Below are 15,333 nucleotides of genomic sequence, written 5' to 3'. Positions count from 1 at the left end.
TCATCCAAAGCTGCCTGTGTCCCAGCTCATGACAATTCTCATTTACCCATCATCTCTGTGCTCACTCAGCTATACTGCCTCCTGATTAAACAACAGCAGGATTTAAACATTTTCATCCTTGTTTTCAAACCTTGCCATGGTCTCACCTCTCTGTAATTGTAAACTCCTCCAGCTTATAAACTTCCAAGAAGTCTATGCTCATCTAATTCTGGCCTCTTGAACATCCCAGTTTGAATAGTTCAGTATTGGTGGATGTGCCATCAGGCACCTAGGAGTGAAGCTCTAGAATTGTTTTCTAACACCTTTCTGCCTCATAACTCTCAATAAAGACACCATTTGAAACCCAACTCAATGATGATCAAGCTTCTAGTTATTTGATCGGAAAAAAGTACATAAAGCAGCAAGATTAAATAATGTGAATGATTCTTGGTGTTGGTGGGCTGGTGGACAGTGGGTATTGCAAGCTTCTCTCATTTCAGGAATCAGTTGGTAGCTGACGAAAAATATAAAAACTTGTCCGAAACCTATCATACACTGCTGATACGTGAAACAAATAAAGAAAGGCACTCAAGTGCCTCAGTGTGAGGAAGTCCCACCTTTCAGAACTGCTGGCCAGTCTGATTCTTTAGAGCCCCCTGCAGTGTCAGAACTGTGAAGTACTGCAAGCTAGCCCATGAACTACCGGATCCCACAGCAAGCTAAGTCCCTCAGACAGGGAGGGACTAAGCAACCCAGAGGCAGTTAAGCGGTTTTGGAAGTGAGGCAGAAAGAAACATAGGAGGCTTGAATCATCATGAGGTGAGGGGGTGTCCCCATTGTGACCAGTTTACAGTGCGGACAGCATGAAATCTGCGTGGTAAAATAAGTTGGTTGCTCTTCATCTATCTATTGAAAAATGGACAGTGCCAATCACCAGCATATTATGGGCACTGCCTCTGGGCTGGTCTTGAAGGAAATGTAAGTGGGAAGGGTAGTGGGGGAAAATGTGCTTGTTGCTTTTAAAAGGTTGCCAATGCTATAAATGTTAAAAATATTTCCCCTCCATACTTAATCATGATTCATACACAGTTTCATTTAATAGTTTGCAACTTCCATTGGTTAACAGTTTATACCTGCAACATTAAAACAATTTGAGTATAAAAGCTAAATGGCAAAGTCACCACAGTCTGACCAGACCACAGTGTTGCTCTTTGATTGGAGAGAAACAACTCATGGTGATTTAATCTGAAGGTCACCATGCCTCAGGCAAGGGGAGAGGTTGAGAAGGAGAATCCTTCCTGGACACCTCAGCAAGTACAAGAATTGAACCCATGCTGTTGGCATCACACTGCATCGCAAACCTGAAGTCCAGCCGATTGAGCTAACCAACCCCAAATTTGAGTATATTGATAGGTTTGAAAAAAAGCCTTTTGAGATCATATTAAGTTTGGCATTCAACCAGTATGCCTCTGGAAATAATGAATGTGCTGATGAAGAAATATTTGTTTACCAGTCTGATAACATTATACTTGCTGAACAGCAAGGTAACAGACTCAAAGCAAATATTATCAAGGGAAACAGTGCAGATAATACAGAAAGCAGGACAGACTAGTGCTTTAGCTTATTAAGACAGACCTTCAATTGAAATAGGTGAAGCAGAATATTCTATAAAACACCTTTTCCTGGAAAATTGAATGTAAGGGATTTCACATGCTAGAAAATTACTGATGAAAGCAAAAAGAAAAGAATGGGACAAGTTTCTGGGTAGTCAAATCATGGATTCAGTTCATAGTGTCAAATCAAAGCTGTATAATACAATTGGGTACTAAGTTTTAAAAGAAATGGATGGTCTGGACTTTACATTTAATAAACTAGAACTATCCTTGTTAGTGTATGAACAGTTGGACATGTTGGAGACATGTTCTGAAATCTAATAAAGAAATTCCTGCCAACTGTTGGCAGGAGATCCCAAATGATCATCATGAGTGCAATCAGCAATCACAGGCCATGACTTTCAGATCACTGTATGACCAGAGTTACTAGCTCATTTGATCTATATATTGGCAAAGTATTTAATGATGAATTATCAATTTGCAACACAACATTGTGCTTCTTTTTTATCGTTTTCCTGTACCTTCTCAAGCAGTAATATCTGTAATCATTTTCAGTAGACATTATAATGGTTCTATAATCGTTTCAAGTTTGTACATTAATAAACCTGTAATCATAGGTACAAATAAACATTAAGCACAACTTCTTTTGAAATTTACAGTTTAGATAGTTCACCTGAAATGTACAATATTATCTGACTGTCTTGCTGTCATGAAGCCAAATACACTTCTCAATGTCTGCACACATATAGATTATCTAATATGGAAGCAATTGTCAAATGAACCCTCTGGGTACTGAACTCACTGCTGCTTTGCAGCACAGCAGTGCATCTTCACAACGGAACAACTTTTACAGATGTACTGCATAAAATTACCATTAATTCTAATAGAAGTGGACGCAAATAGATCGAAATTGCATTAAGCAAAAAACACAAAATACTAATCTTCTTGTAATAGGTCTCTGTACATCAAAAGCTCATTCAATATTTACCAGGCTGAAGGAAAACCGTAAATGACTTACCACCAAGAGTGCAAAAAGGATGACACCACAGCTCCAGACATCTGCTTTCCGACCATCATACTTTTCTCCCTGAATTGAAAACAGTTTTCAATTAGAAAAACATTATGTTCAAAACATGTTTACTGATTAAAATCATACTCCACTGCAGTGCTATCTTCAAATCATTTTATTTTCTGCACTGTCATCTCTTATATACATTGTCCTGTCCCACTGTGGGAAACATTGGACATCTTCCTTACGTGACAGAATCACTAAAAGAAAAGTTTTGTGGATGACTAATACAGGTGCACAATCCTTTATTCGAAATTCCAAAATCCAAAAAAACTCAGAAATCCAAAGTTTTCTCCGTGAAGGTGTTTTCTGCTAAACAAGGTTTTTTGGTGTGCAAACAGGTTATCCAATTTCACACCCACTCGATCCATGTCACTCAGATATGATGTGGTGGCGTGGCCCAGCACTGGCAGGTGTCAATTGTGTCTCAGCGCACGTACTAGTCATACGGGGTCCGCTGTTTGGTAAGATTTTTTTATTTCACTGTGAAAATGCCATTTATTCTGAAATCTGAAAAATTCTGAAATCTGAAAAACAACTGGCCCCAAGGATTTCGGATAAAGGATTGTGCACCTGTAATGTCCTTTGGTGGAGTAAAATACTGCATTTGGAAGCCCATTCAGGTACTATATTTATTTGGCAGGATTTATACCAGTGCAGCTTAAGATAATTCTTCCTGGCAGTGAATATTTGTGAAACCTAACAAATTTTAAGATTGGGGTTGAGAAGTTTTGAAACTATAGACCGGTGAGCCTGACCTCAGTGGTGGGCAAGTTTTTTTTAGATTACATTATTGTTGGAGGGAATCCTGAGGGACAGGATATACATGTATTTGGAAAGGCAAGGACTGATTAGGAATAGTCAACATGGCCTTGTGCATGGGAAATCATGTCTCACAAACTTGATTGAGTTTTTTGAAGAAGTAACAAAGAAGATTGATGAGGGCAGAGCAGTAGATGTGATCCAAATGGACTTCAGTAAGGCGTTCGACAAGATTCCCCATGGGAGACTGGTTAGCAAGGTTAGATCTCACGGAATACAGGGAGAACTAGCCATTTGGATACAGAACTGGCTCAAAGGTAGATGGTAGTGGTGGAGGGTTGTTTTTCAGACTGGAGGCCTGTGACCACTGAAGTGCCACGAGGATCGGCGCTGGGTCCTCTACTTTTGTCATTTACATAAATGATTTGGATGCAAGCATAAGAGGTACAGTTAGTAAGTTTGCAGATGACACCAAAATTGGAGGTGTAGTGGACAGCAAAGAGGGTTACCTCAGATTACAACAGGGTCTGGACCAGGTGGGCCAATGGGCTGAGAAGTGGCAGATGGAGTTTAATTCAGATAAATGCAAGGTGCTGCATTTTGGGAAAGCAAATCTTAGCAGGACTTATACACTTATAAGGTCCTAGGGAGTGTTTTTGAGCAAAGAGACCTTGGAGTGCAGGTTCATAGCTCCTTGAAAGTGGAGTCGCAGTTGGTAGGATAGTGAAGAAGGCGTTTGGTATGCTTTCCTTTATTGGTCAGAGTATTGAGTACAGGAGTTAGGGGGTCATGTTGCAGCTGTACAGGACATTGGTTAGGCCACTGTTGGAATAATGCATGCAATTCTGGTCTCCTCCCTATCGGAAAGATGTTGTGAAACTTGAAAGGGTTCAGAAAAGATTTACAAGGATGTTGCCAGGGTTGGAGGATTTGAGCTATAGGGAGAGGCTGAACAGGCTGGGACTCTTTTCCCTGGAGTGTCGGAGGCTGAGGGGTGACCTAATAGAGGTTTACAAAATTATGAGGGTCATGGATAGGATAAATAGACAAAGTCTTTTCCCTTGGGTCGGGGAGTCCAGAACTAGAGGGCATAGGACTAGGGTGAGAGGGGAATGATATAAAAGAGACCTAAGGGGCAACTTTTTCATGCAGTGGGTGATACGTGTATGGAATGAGCTGCCAGAGGATGTGGTGGAGACTGGTACAATTGCAACATTTAAGAGGCATTTGGATGGGTATATGAATACGAAGGGTTTGGAGGGATATGGGCCGGGTGCTGGCAGGTGGGACTAGATTGGGTTGCGATATCTGGTCGGCATGTACAGGTTGGACTGAAGGGTCTGTCTTCATGCTTAGAGTCATAGAGTCAATCTCAACTATTATGGAGAAAAGATGGAGAGAATAAAGGTACAGATCAACTGTAATCTAATATAATGGTTTTCCAGATTCTCTCAGCTGCAGATTCCACTCCTGCTATGTTACAATGTGATGGCAGTTTCTGATTCCTATGTGCCTTTTAAAGCCATGCTGATATCTTAAACAGGACAACCATTAAGGATAGCAACGTCAATTACTTGCAATGGCACAGCTCACCTGGTGAAAATATTAAATTATTGGCAAAACATAGCTCACTTTAATTCTGTCCAAATTGGACACTGTAGCCAATTAGTTGTGATAATGGATTAGCAGCCTAGTGATTGTCAATTCATGATGCCAGCATGACAAATTATGAAATTCATTAAAGCTGGTAATTTGTTGACTGCCACCAGAAGGACAGCCTTAATTGTTACCGAATTGTACCAAAAACTAAACCAATACCATTCAGGGAAATGAACCCAGCCCACATGGGACTCCAGTTTCCCATGACTTGGAGAAACGAGGAATAGACGATAAATATTGCATCTCCTGTGTCCTAGGCCAGGTTACTCTTTAAAGGGGCTCATAGAGCTGGAATGCCTCACCACCCACAGCTTTCCATTCCTTCAAAGATATGCATGCTTTCTGAAGCCTGACATCAGAACAGTCTTTACCATTCACCATTTCTTGTTTTACATTATTCTTTGGCTGTTCTTTTCAATCAACTACTACATTTGGACTTGAAGTTTCAGTCATTGTTTTGGCTGTAGCTACAAAGCCAATGTGATGTGAATAAGTTACATTTAGTTGTTATACCTTTTTATACATTTTATAAAATCCAAAGACAATGAGAAAAGTAAACATTTAAAATCTTGATTTCTCAGCAAACTGATACATGCAGATTTTTCTATTCAAAAGATTTCACACAACAAAAAAACTACCCTTGTTTCTTTGTCATATTGAGATAATTAATTGTGTGCATGATGCTGAGAATCAACTGTTAATTAATGACCATCCCATCAACTGAATTAGGAGTATCCCTGTGAAACATTATAAAATACTTATTTGTGAAATTCAAGGCAAGGTGAGGTTTTCCACAAACTCATAAAAAATATGTACCTTTGATACTGAGATACTTCATGCACTTTTATAGCTCAATGGTATTATACAGTATTAGCACATTACTATTCTACAGTTTTATATAATGATTAAGGAGTACAAGATTTGTCCATTCCTAACTGGCCTAAAATGGTAGTTGATCAGTGCATGTTATGAGAGGTAGGATTCATCATAACATTTACAATTTAATACAATCCACATTATGAGCAAATCTCCCCCCCTAGTTAATTCTAAATCCAATCTCTAATAAAAGTAAGATTAGCATATGTAAGTCCAATCTTCAGCAGCATAGTGGGATAATGAATTCTTTGATCACTGAAACAGTAGAGTTATAAGTGCAGTATTTATTGAATAGTAGATTTAGCAGTGGCATGGTTTTGTGACTGAACAAGCAAACCAGAGGCTTAGACTAATAAAAAATGCATGTTCAAATTTCAATATGGCAGCATCAAAATTAAAACAACTGACATTAAAAATCTGATATCAGTAAATGTGAACATGTTGGATTATTACAGAAATGATGTATAGAGAAGATGATTCAACGTAATTCACCAGTTAGGCGCATACATGACTTCATCACACAGCAATGTGACTGACTAAGAACTGGCCTCTGAAATGTATTAGTAATCCATTCAATTGCCACCACTTTGTGAGTGACAAGGCTAGGCAATACATATCAGTCTTGTCATGGAAGCCCACATTATGAAAATCAATTTTAAAAGTCTGACAAATATTTTATGCTAGTTGGATAAATACAATACTGAACAACCCCTGACCAATGTGGTAGATTTTCCATTTGTGTCAACAAAGATGGATGAAAATATTATACAGTCCGCCTTACAAAAAGCAAAATACATGATAAGTGAAGTATAATTTACTACGTGAACATGACTTTGCATTATAATATGTCAGAAGACACTTATTGCAAACTAGTATCACAGAAGTTTTTATTACTATAAAATTACAAAAACAATCTCCACCAAAATGAATTAATATTTAACCTATGCAGCTAAAAATAATTAGAATCTGTTCCATTTATCAAATTTGCTTGCATTTCTGTAATTCACAATATATAACAAATTGTAATCTGGCTTTTGGACAAGAAAGCAGGAGATGGGGGAGATACTAAATGAGTATCTTGCATCAGTGTTTACTCTGAAGAAGGAAATGGCAGATATAGAATGTGGGGAAATGGATGGTGACATCTTGGAAAATGTTCATATTACTGAGGTGGTGGTGCTGGATGTCTTAAAATGCATAAAGGTGGATACATCCCCGGGACCTGATCAGGACATTGGTTAGGCCACTGTTGGAATATTGCGTGCAATTCTGGTCTCCTTCCTATCGGAAAGATGTTGTGAAACTTGAAAGGGTTCAGAAAAGATTTACAAGGGTGTTGCCATGGTTGGAGGATCTGAGCTATAGGGAGAGGCTGAACAGGCTGGGGCTGTTTTCCCTGGAGCGCAGAGACTGAGGGGTGACCTTATAGAGGTTTACAAAATTATGAGGGGTATTGCCCATATGATAAATAGACAAAGTATTTTCCCTGGGGTCGAGGAGTCCAGAACTAGAGGACATAGGTTTAGAGTGAGGGGGGAATGATATAAAAGAGACCTAAGGGGCAACTTTTTCACGCAGAGGGTGGTACGTGTATGGAATGAGCTGCCAAAGGAAGTGGTGGAGGCTGGTACAATTGCAACATTTAAGAGGCATTTGGATGGGTATATGAATAGGAAGAGTTTAGAGGGATATGGGCCAGATGCTGTCAGGTGGGACTAGATTGGGTTGGGATATCTGGTCGGCATGGACAGGTTGGACTGAAGGATCTGTTTCCATGCTGTACATCTCTATGACTCTAGGTGTACCCTAGAATGCTGTGGGAAGCTAGGGAAGTGATTGCTGGGTCCCTCGCTGAGATATTTGGACCATCGATAGTCACAGGTGAAGTGCCGAAAAACTGGAGGTTGGCTAACGTGGTGCCCATATTTTACAAAGGTGATAAGGAAAAGCCAGGGAACTATAGACTGGTGATGGTCAAGTTGTTTGAGGGAATCCCGAGGGATAGGATTTACATTTACTTGGAAAGGCAAGGACTGATTAGGGATAGTTAACATGGCTTTGTGCATGGGAAATCATGTCTCACAAACTTGATTGAGTTTTTGAAGAAGTAACAAAGAGGATTGAAGGGCAGAGCAGTGGACATGATCTATGTGGACTTCAGTAAGGCATTTGACAAGGTTCCTCATGGTAGACTGGGGTTAACAAGGTTAGATCTTATGGAAGACAGGAAGAACCAATCATTTGGATACAGAACTGGCTCTAAGGTAGAAGACAGATGGTAATGGTGGTAGGTTGCTTTTCAGACTGGAGGCCTGTGACCAGCGGTGTGCCACAAGGATTGGTAGTGGGTCCACTACTTTTCGTCATTTATACAAATGATTTGGATATGAACATAGGAGCTATAGTTAGTAAGTTTGCAGATGACACAAAATTGGAGGTGTAGTGGACAGCAAAGAAGGTTACCTCAGTGTAAAATGGACTGAGGAGTGGCAGATGGAGTTTATTTTAGATAATATGAGGTGCTACATTTTGGAAAGGCAAATCAGAGCAGGAGTTATATACTCAATGTTAAGGTCCTCGGGAGTGTTGCTGAACAAAAACACCTTGGAATGCAGGTTCATAATTCCTTGAAAGTGGAGTCGCAGGTCGATAGGATAGTGAAGATACCGTTTAGTATGCTTTCCTTTATTGATCAGAACATTGAGTATAGGAGTTGGGAGGTCAGTTAGGTTAGGCCAGTTTTGGGATAGTGTGTGCAATTCGGGTCACTCTCCTATCGGAAGGATGTTGTGAAACATGAAAGGGTTCAGAAAAGACTTACAAGGATGTTTCCATATTTGGAGGGTTTGAGCTATAGGAAGAGGCTGAATAGGGGGGCTGGGGCTATTTTCGCTCGAGCATCGGAGGCTGAGGGTTGACCTTAGAGAGGTTTATAAAATCATTCGGGTAATGGATAGGGTAAATAGACAGGTCTTTTCCCTGGGGTGGGGAGTCCAGAACTAGATAGGGCATAGATTTAGGGTGAGAGGGGAAACATTTAAAAGGGGCCTAAGGGACACCTTTTTCATGCAAAGGGTGGTATGCATATGGAATGAGCTCCAGAGGAAGTGGTGGGGGTTGGTACAATGACAGCATTTAAAAGGCACCTGCATGGGTATATGAACAGGAAGTGATTAGAGGGATATGGGCCAAGTGCCGGCAAATGGGACTAGATTTTTTGGAATATCTGGTCAGCATGGACGAGTTGGATCAAGAGTCTGTTTCCGTGCTATATATCTCTGTGACTCCATAGGTTAGGAACAAAGGCCCCAGAAGGGAGTTTTAACATTGATAAGATGAAAAAAATCTCCTTTTGTCCCAGAAATCAATATTGAAAATTCCCAATATATAGTGCAATTCTCTCCGACTGCTGAAAGCTTATAAAAAATTAACCATGAACTTTCTTCCCATTACTGAACATTCCTATGGCGTCACACCCTTTACTGCAAGTATGATTATGATTTTATTGTACATTTATGTATGCACTTGTTTGAATGCTGGATGCTGAAAGGTTATTTCTCTTTGAGGAAGAGTTTGGGACCAGATGGCATAATCTCAGAGTAATGGGTTGCTTATTTAAAATGGAGATGAGAAATTCTTCTCTTCGTGGGTAGAAAATCTGTGGAATTTTTTACCACAAAGAGGTGAAGAGGCGAGATCATAAAGTATGTTAAAGATTGAAGTAGATTTTTAATCAGTAGAGAATCAAGACTTAATGATAGAAATGTGAAATTGAGAATTATTAGATCAGCCATGATCTACTTGAATAGTGGGGTGGATTGAATGGTCTTAGTGGCTACTTTCTGGGCGGCACGGTGGCACAGTGGTTAGCACTGCTGCCTCACAGCGCCAGTGACCTGGGTTCAATTCCCACCTCAAGCGACTCTCTGTGTGGAGTTTGCACATTCTTCCCGTGTCTGCGTGGGTTTCCTCCAGGTGCTCCGGTTTCCTCCCACAATCCAAAAATATGCTGGTTAGGTGAATTGGCCAAGCTAAATTGACCGCAGTGTTGGGTGAAGGGGTAGATGTAGGGGAATGAGTCTGGGTGGGTTGCGCTTCGGCGGGTCGGTGTGGAGTTGTTGGGCTGAAGGGCCTGTTTCCACACTGTAAGTAAGTAAGTAATCTACTTCTACTCCTATGTCTTATGATTTTACATGTCAAGTGACAATTCTAGCAATATCCAAAATATTGGATTAAAGTTGTGACAAAAATACAGCCATTTGGTCCATTTTACTCCCTTTTGTCAACATTGATGGTGAGGGGTGGGGTACCAATTAAGTGGATTGTTTTGTCCTGGATAGGGTGGAGCTTCTTGAGTGTTTTTTGAATTGCACTTATCCAGGAAAGTGGAGAGCATTTCATCACACCCCTAACTTGTGGTTTGTAGATGATGGACAGGCTTTGGGGAATCAGGACGTGAGTTAACCTTCACAGTACTCTGAGTTACTGACTTGCTTTCGTAGCAATATTAATGCAGCTGATCCAATTCAGTTTCTGGTCAATGGTAATCCCAAAATGTTGATAGTGAGGAATTCAGTGATGGTAATGTTATTGGATCTCAAAGGTTAGTGGTTGATTCTCTCGCTGGAAATCTAGTGTGACATAAACATTACTTGTGTTGTGTCGGCCCAAGCCTGAATATCATTCAGACCTTGCTGCATTTCGGCAGAGTCTGCTTCAGTATCTGAAGAATCGTTAATGATCTGAATAAAAATCTCCTTCTGACTTATGATGGAGGGAAGGTAGCTGAAGATCACTGGGTCTAAAACACTACCCTGAGGAATTCTTACAGGGATGATCTATAGGGGAATGATTGACCTCCAACAACCACAGTCTTCCTTTGTGCTGGATATGACCCCCATTAGCAGAGTATATTCCACCTGATTTCTACTGATTCTAGTTTTCCTGATGCCACACTTGTTCAAGTGCTGTATCTGTCAAAGGCAGTCACCTCGAGTTCAGTTCTTTTGTCCATGCTTGGACGAAGGCTGTAATAAAGTCATGAGCTGGGTGGGCATGTTGAAACCAAAACTGGACATCAATATTCAGGCTATTGTATTGTAAGTATGCTTTACAGCACTGTCACAATCACTTTCTTCACTCTGCAGATGATGAAGAGTAGACTGATGGGATGGTAATTGGTCATATTGGATTTGTCCTTTTTCCTGTAAGCAGGGCATATCATTGTGGACCTGAAATGTTATTTGGTTCTTTGTCTATACATGCTGCCTAACTTACTGAGAGCATTTGCAGTATTTTCTGCTTTCCTTTCTCTGTACGTGTATGCTGTGCTTCTGCCATTCCTTGCTTGTTTAACTAATGTCTAATAAATTTGTTTGGCAATCAAAATAGAGTCATAGAGACGTACAGCACAGAAACAGACCCTTTGGTCCAACCCATCCATGCCTACCAGATATCCAAACCCAATCTAGTCCCACCTGTCAGCACTCGGTCCATATCCCTCCAAACCCTTCCTATTCATATACCCATTCAAATGCCTTTTAAATGTTGCCATTGTACTAGCCTCCACGACTTCCTCTGGCATACACGTACCACCCTCTGCGTGAAAAAGTTGCCCCTTAGGTTTCTTTTATATCTTTCCCCTCTCACCCTAAACCTATGCCCTCTAGTTCTGGACCGCCCCATCCCAGGGAAAAGACTTTATCTATTTACCATGCCCCTCATGATTTTATAAACCTCTAAATCTTAAACAAAATCTAACATGTTAGCCTTAAGACGCATTAAGAGTATGGAAAGGTTTGGAATAAAGTTAGAAACTAAAATAATAAAACATATTCTCTATTCATTATCCCAAGCACTGAATTAGAGTTAACTAGGTAGCAGAATAACCACATTTTTAAGGCATTGGGATTTAGCTTGCATCGACAAGAATGAGAAGACAATACAAAGGGTATTAGAAACATAAAACATGTATTAGTAACCAAAAATATATCATTTAAAGCTGGAATTTGTTGCCCAGATCATCATATAGCATGCTGTGGTTCTGTTCGCCGAGCTGGAAGTTTTTGTTAATTCGACTGGGACAACACTACTATCATAGGGCAAGCCAGACAGAGAACAGCCAGGGAATTCCTAGAAGAATGTCACTCATCCACAACTCCATCAACAAACACATTGACCTGGACCCAATATACCGGCCACTACAGTGGACAGCTGAAACTGACAACCGGAAGTGGCAGGGACAGGCCACTATAAATGCCGGAGGAAACACCACAGAAGCGCTTCACAGGAGGCTCCCAAGCACTGAGGATGTCACCTAGACAGGGGACGAAACGTTTGCAACAAAAACTTCCAGCTCGGCGAACAGAACCACAGCAACGAGCACCCGAGCTACAAATCTTCTCACAAACATCATATAGCATATTCGGATATTTGGGCCATTTTATGCAATCTTCACCTCAATACTTTGCCTTGTAAGTAACTGTGTGTTGTAGTGGAGCAGTTAGGCATCCTCAACTTCCATTTCTGGAAGTGATTTGATAAGATGCCACATCAAAGGGTATTGAGCAAAATAAATGCCTATGGTGTAAGGGTTAAACAAAAGTATATATAGATTGGCTGGCCAGCAGAAAACCTCGAGTCTTTCTCAACCTGCAGAAGACCTGGCAGGATATGATGAGGGGGGTCCGCAGGGTCTATGCTGCTCTTGTAGCCACTGTATTTATATGTTGTGAGTCCAGACAATCACAAAGGCCAAAAAATACTATTCATTATTATGCCGGAAAAATAAGTTTTCTTGCTACATACTTACCTCATAAATCAGCAGCCTCTATTGCAGCAGCAGGACGGGTGAGAATACGGACTGGACACTACTGAGAAGGTAAATTTTCCTGTTAATTACTTACCTCATGAATAGGCAGAGAAAAGGCTCAACAGGAGTGGACACAGGCTTGGGGGCTTCTGGGGGCGTGAAATGATATATTTGGGCTGTGGCTGAACCCAAGACACTAAGCGTGTAGTGTCTCCCACTACAAAAGACCCTGTGTGGAGGGTTTGCAAGGGAAGGTTTTTTTTAAATTTATGCAATCTCCCTTGTCAATTTAGAGCAGAGAGCTGGAGGCTAAGGCAGTTGCATGCTCCTTTTGCTGGATGTGGGACGTAAGGGTCACCACTAGTGTCCCTGCTGATTTCGTCTGCGGGAAGTGCACCTGACTTCAGGTCCTCACAGATCGCATTAGGGAAATGAAGCTGGAGCTTGATGAACTTTGGATCAGTTGGGAGGCTGAGGGGGGTGATAGAAAGGAATTACAGGTGGCCATCACACCTAAGTTACCGGATAAAGGCAGCTGGGTGATCGTTAGGAGAGGGAAAGGGAATAGGCAGGCAGTGCAGGGATCCCCTGTGGCTATTCCTGTCAATAATACATATACTGTTTGGATACTGTTGGGAGGGGGAACCTACCAAGGGAATGTCTCAGTGGCCAGGTCTCTGGCACTGAGCCTGGCTCTGTGGCTCAGAAGGGGAGGGGGGAGAATAGGACAGTAATAGTGATAGGAGATTCGATGGTGAGAGGAACAGCAGGAGATTCTGTGGTCACAAACGACACTCCCAGATGGTATGTTGTCTCCTGAGTGCCAGGGTCAGAGAAGTCTCAACTCGAGTCTACAGGATTCTTAAAGGGGAGGGAGAGCAGCCTGAAATCGTGGTACACATCGGTACTAATGACATAGCTAGGAAAAGTGATGAGGACCTGAAATGAGGATACAGCGAGTTAGGTTGGAAAGTAAAAGGCAGGACGAGCAGAGTAGTAATCTCAGGTTTGCGACTGGTGCCTTGGGCCAGTGAGTCTAGGAACAGACAGCGAGTGCAGATGAACACGTGGCTGCAGGGCTGGTGTAGGAGGGAGGGCTTCATATATGTGGATCATTGGGATACCTTCTGGGGAAGGTGGGATCTGTACAAGAAGGACGGTTTGCACCTGAACTGGAGGGGCACAAATGTCCTGGGTGGGAGATTTGCTAGAGCTCTTTGGAAGGGTTTAAACTAGTTTGGCGGGAGAGGTGGGACCTGGAGCTACGGGTCTCAGAATGGAGTAGGTGGTGAACAGGCAGATCCAGCATGAGGTGTCTGTGAGGAGGGTCAAACAGTTGATAAGGAAAAGTTGCAGTCAGTGTGATGGGTTGAAGCGTGTCTATATTAGTGCAAGAAATATCAGGAATAAGGATAATGAACTTAGAGCATGGATCAGTATTTGGAATTATGCTGCTGTGGCCATGACAGAGACTTGGATACCACAGGGGTAGGAATGGCTGTTGGATATTCCAGGGTTTAGATATTTCAGAAGGAATGGAAATGAGGGTGGGATGGGGAGTGGGGGTGGTAAAAGAAGTAGGGGAGTGGATTGCTAATCAGGGCTACATTAATAGCCATAGAAAGGGAGATTGTCGTGGAGGGTTTGTCTACAGAGTCAGTATGGGTGGAGGTCAGAAACGGAAAGGAGTAGTCACTTTATTGGGAGTTTTCTACAGGCATCTCAATAGCAACAGAGACACAGAGGAGCACGTTGGGAGGCAGATTTTGGAAAGGTGCAGAGGTAACAGGATTGTTGTCATGGGTGACTTTAATTTTCCTAATATTAATTGGAACCTCTTTAGTTCAAATAATTTAGATGGAGCCGATTTTGTCAGGACTGTCCAGGAAGATTCCTGACTCAATGTGTAGATAAGCCGACTTGAGGGGAGGCCATACTAGATTTGCTGCTTGGCAACAAACCATGCCAGGCGTCAGATCTATCAGTGGGAGACCATTTCGGTGATAGTGATCACAACTCCCTGACCTTTAATATGGTCATGGAGAGGGATAGGAGATGATATTAGAAAACATTTAATTGGGGGAGGAGGAATTGCAATGCTATTAGGCAGAATTTGGCAGCATCTAAAATGGGAACAGATGTTCTCAGAGAAATGCACAACAGAAATGTAGTGGTTGTTTCGGGAGCACTTACTGATAGTGATGGATAGGTTTTCCCACTGAGGCAAGGAAGGGATGGTAGGTTGAAAGAACCTTAGATGGCAAGGGATGTAGAACATCTAGTCAAGAGGAAGAAGGAAGCTTACTTAAGGTTGAGGAGGCAAGGATCAGGCAGGGCTCTAGATGGTTACAAGGCAGCCAGGAAGGAACTGAAGAATGGACTTAGAAGGGCTGGAAGGGGGGCATGAAAAAGCTTTAGCAGGTAGGAATAAGGAAAACCCTAACGTTAAGAAGGACAATGTGCTGGAAAGTTTGAAAAACATTATGACAGATAAGTCCCCTGGGTCAGATGGGATACACCCTAGATTACTACAGGAAGCGAGGGAAGCGATTGCTGCGCATTTG

At 41.7% G+C, this 15,333-nt stretch overlaps 1 protein-coding gene across 1 annotated transcript in view; it reads right to left on the bottom strand.

Annotated features, from left to right (window-relative positions):
* Positions 1-15,333, bottom strand: part of LOC122557836 (serine/threonine-protein kinase BRSK2-like) — a 957,494-nt gene that overhangs the window by 126,817 nt on the left and 815,344 nt on the right. The window contains 1 exon segment of the mRNA XM_043705934.1: positions 2,611-2,679. Coding sequence (XP_043561869.1) covers positions 2,611-2,679 — 69 coding nt within the window.

Source organism: Chiloscyllium plagiosum, chromosome 16, assembly GCF_004010195.1.
Source record: "Chiloscyllium plagiosum isolate BGI_BamShark_2017 chromosome 16, ASM401019v2, whole genome shotgun sequence".
Lineage (NCBI taxonomy): Eukaryota > Metazoa > Chordata > Chondrichthyes > Orectolobiformes > Hemiscylliidae > Chiloscyllium > Chiloscyllium plagiosum.
Note: the sequence above shows the minus strand (reverse complement) of the source record. Positions and strands in the feature narration are given on the sequence as shown.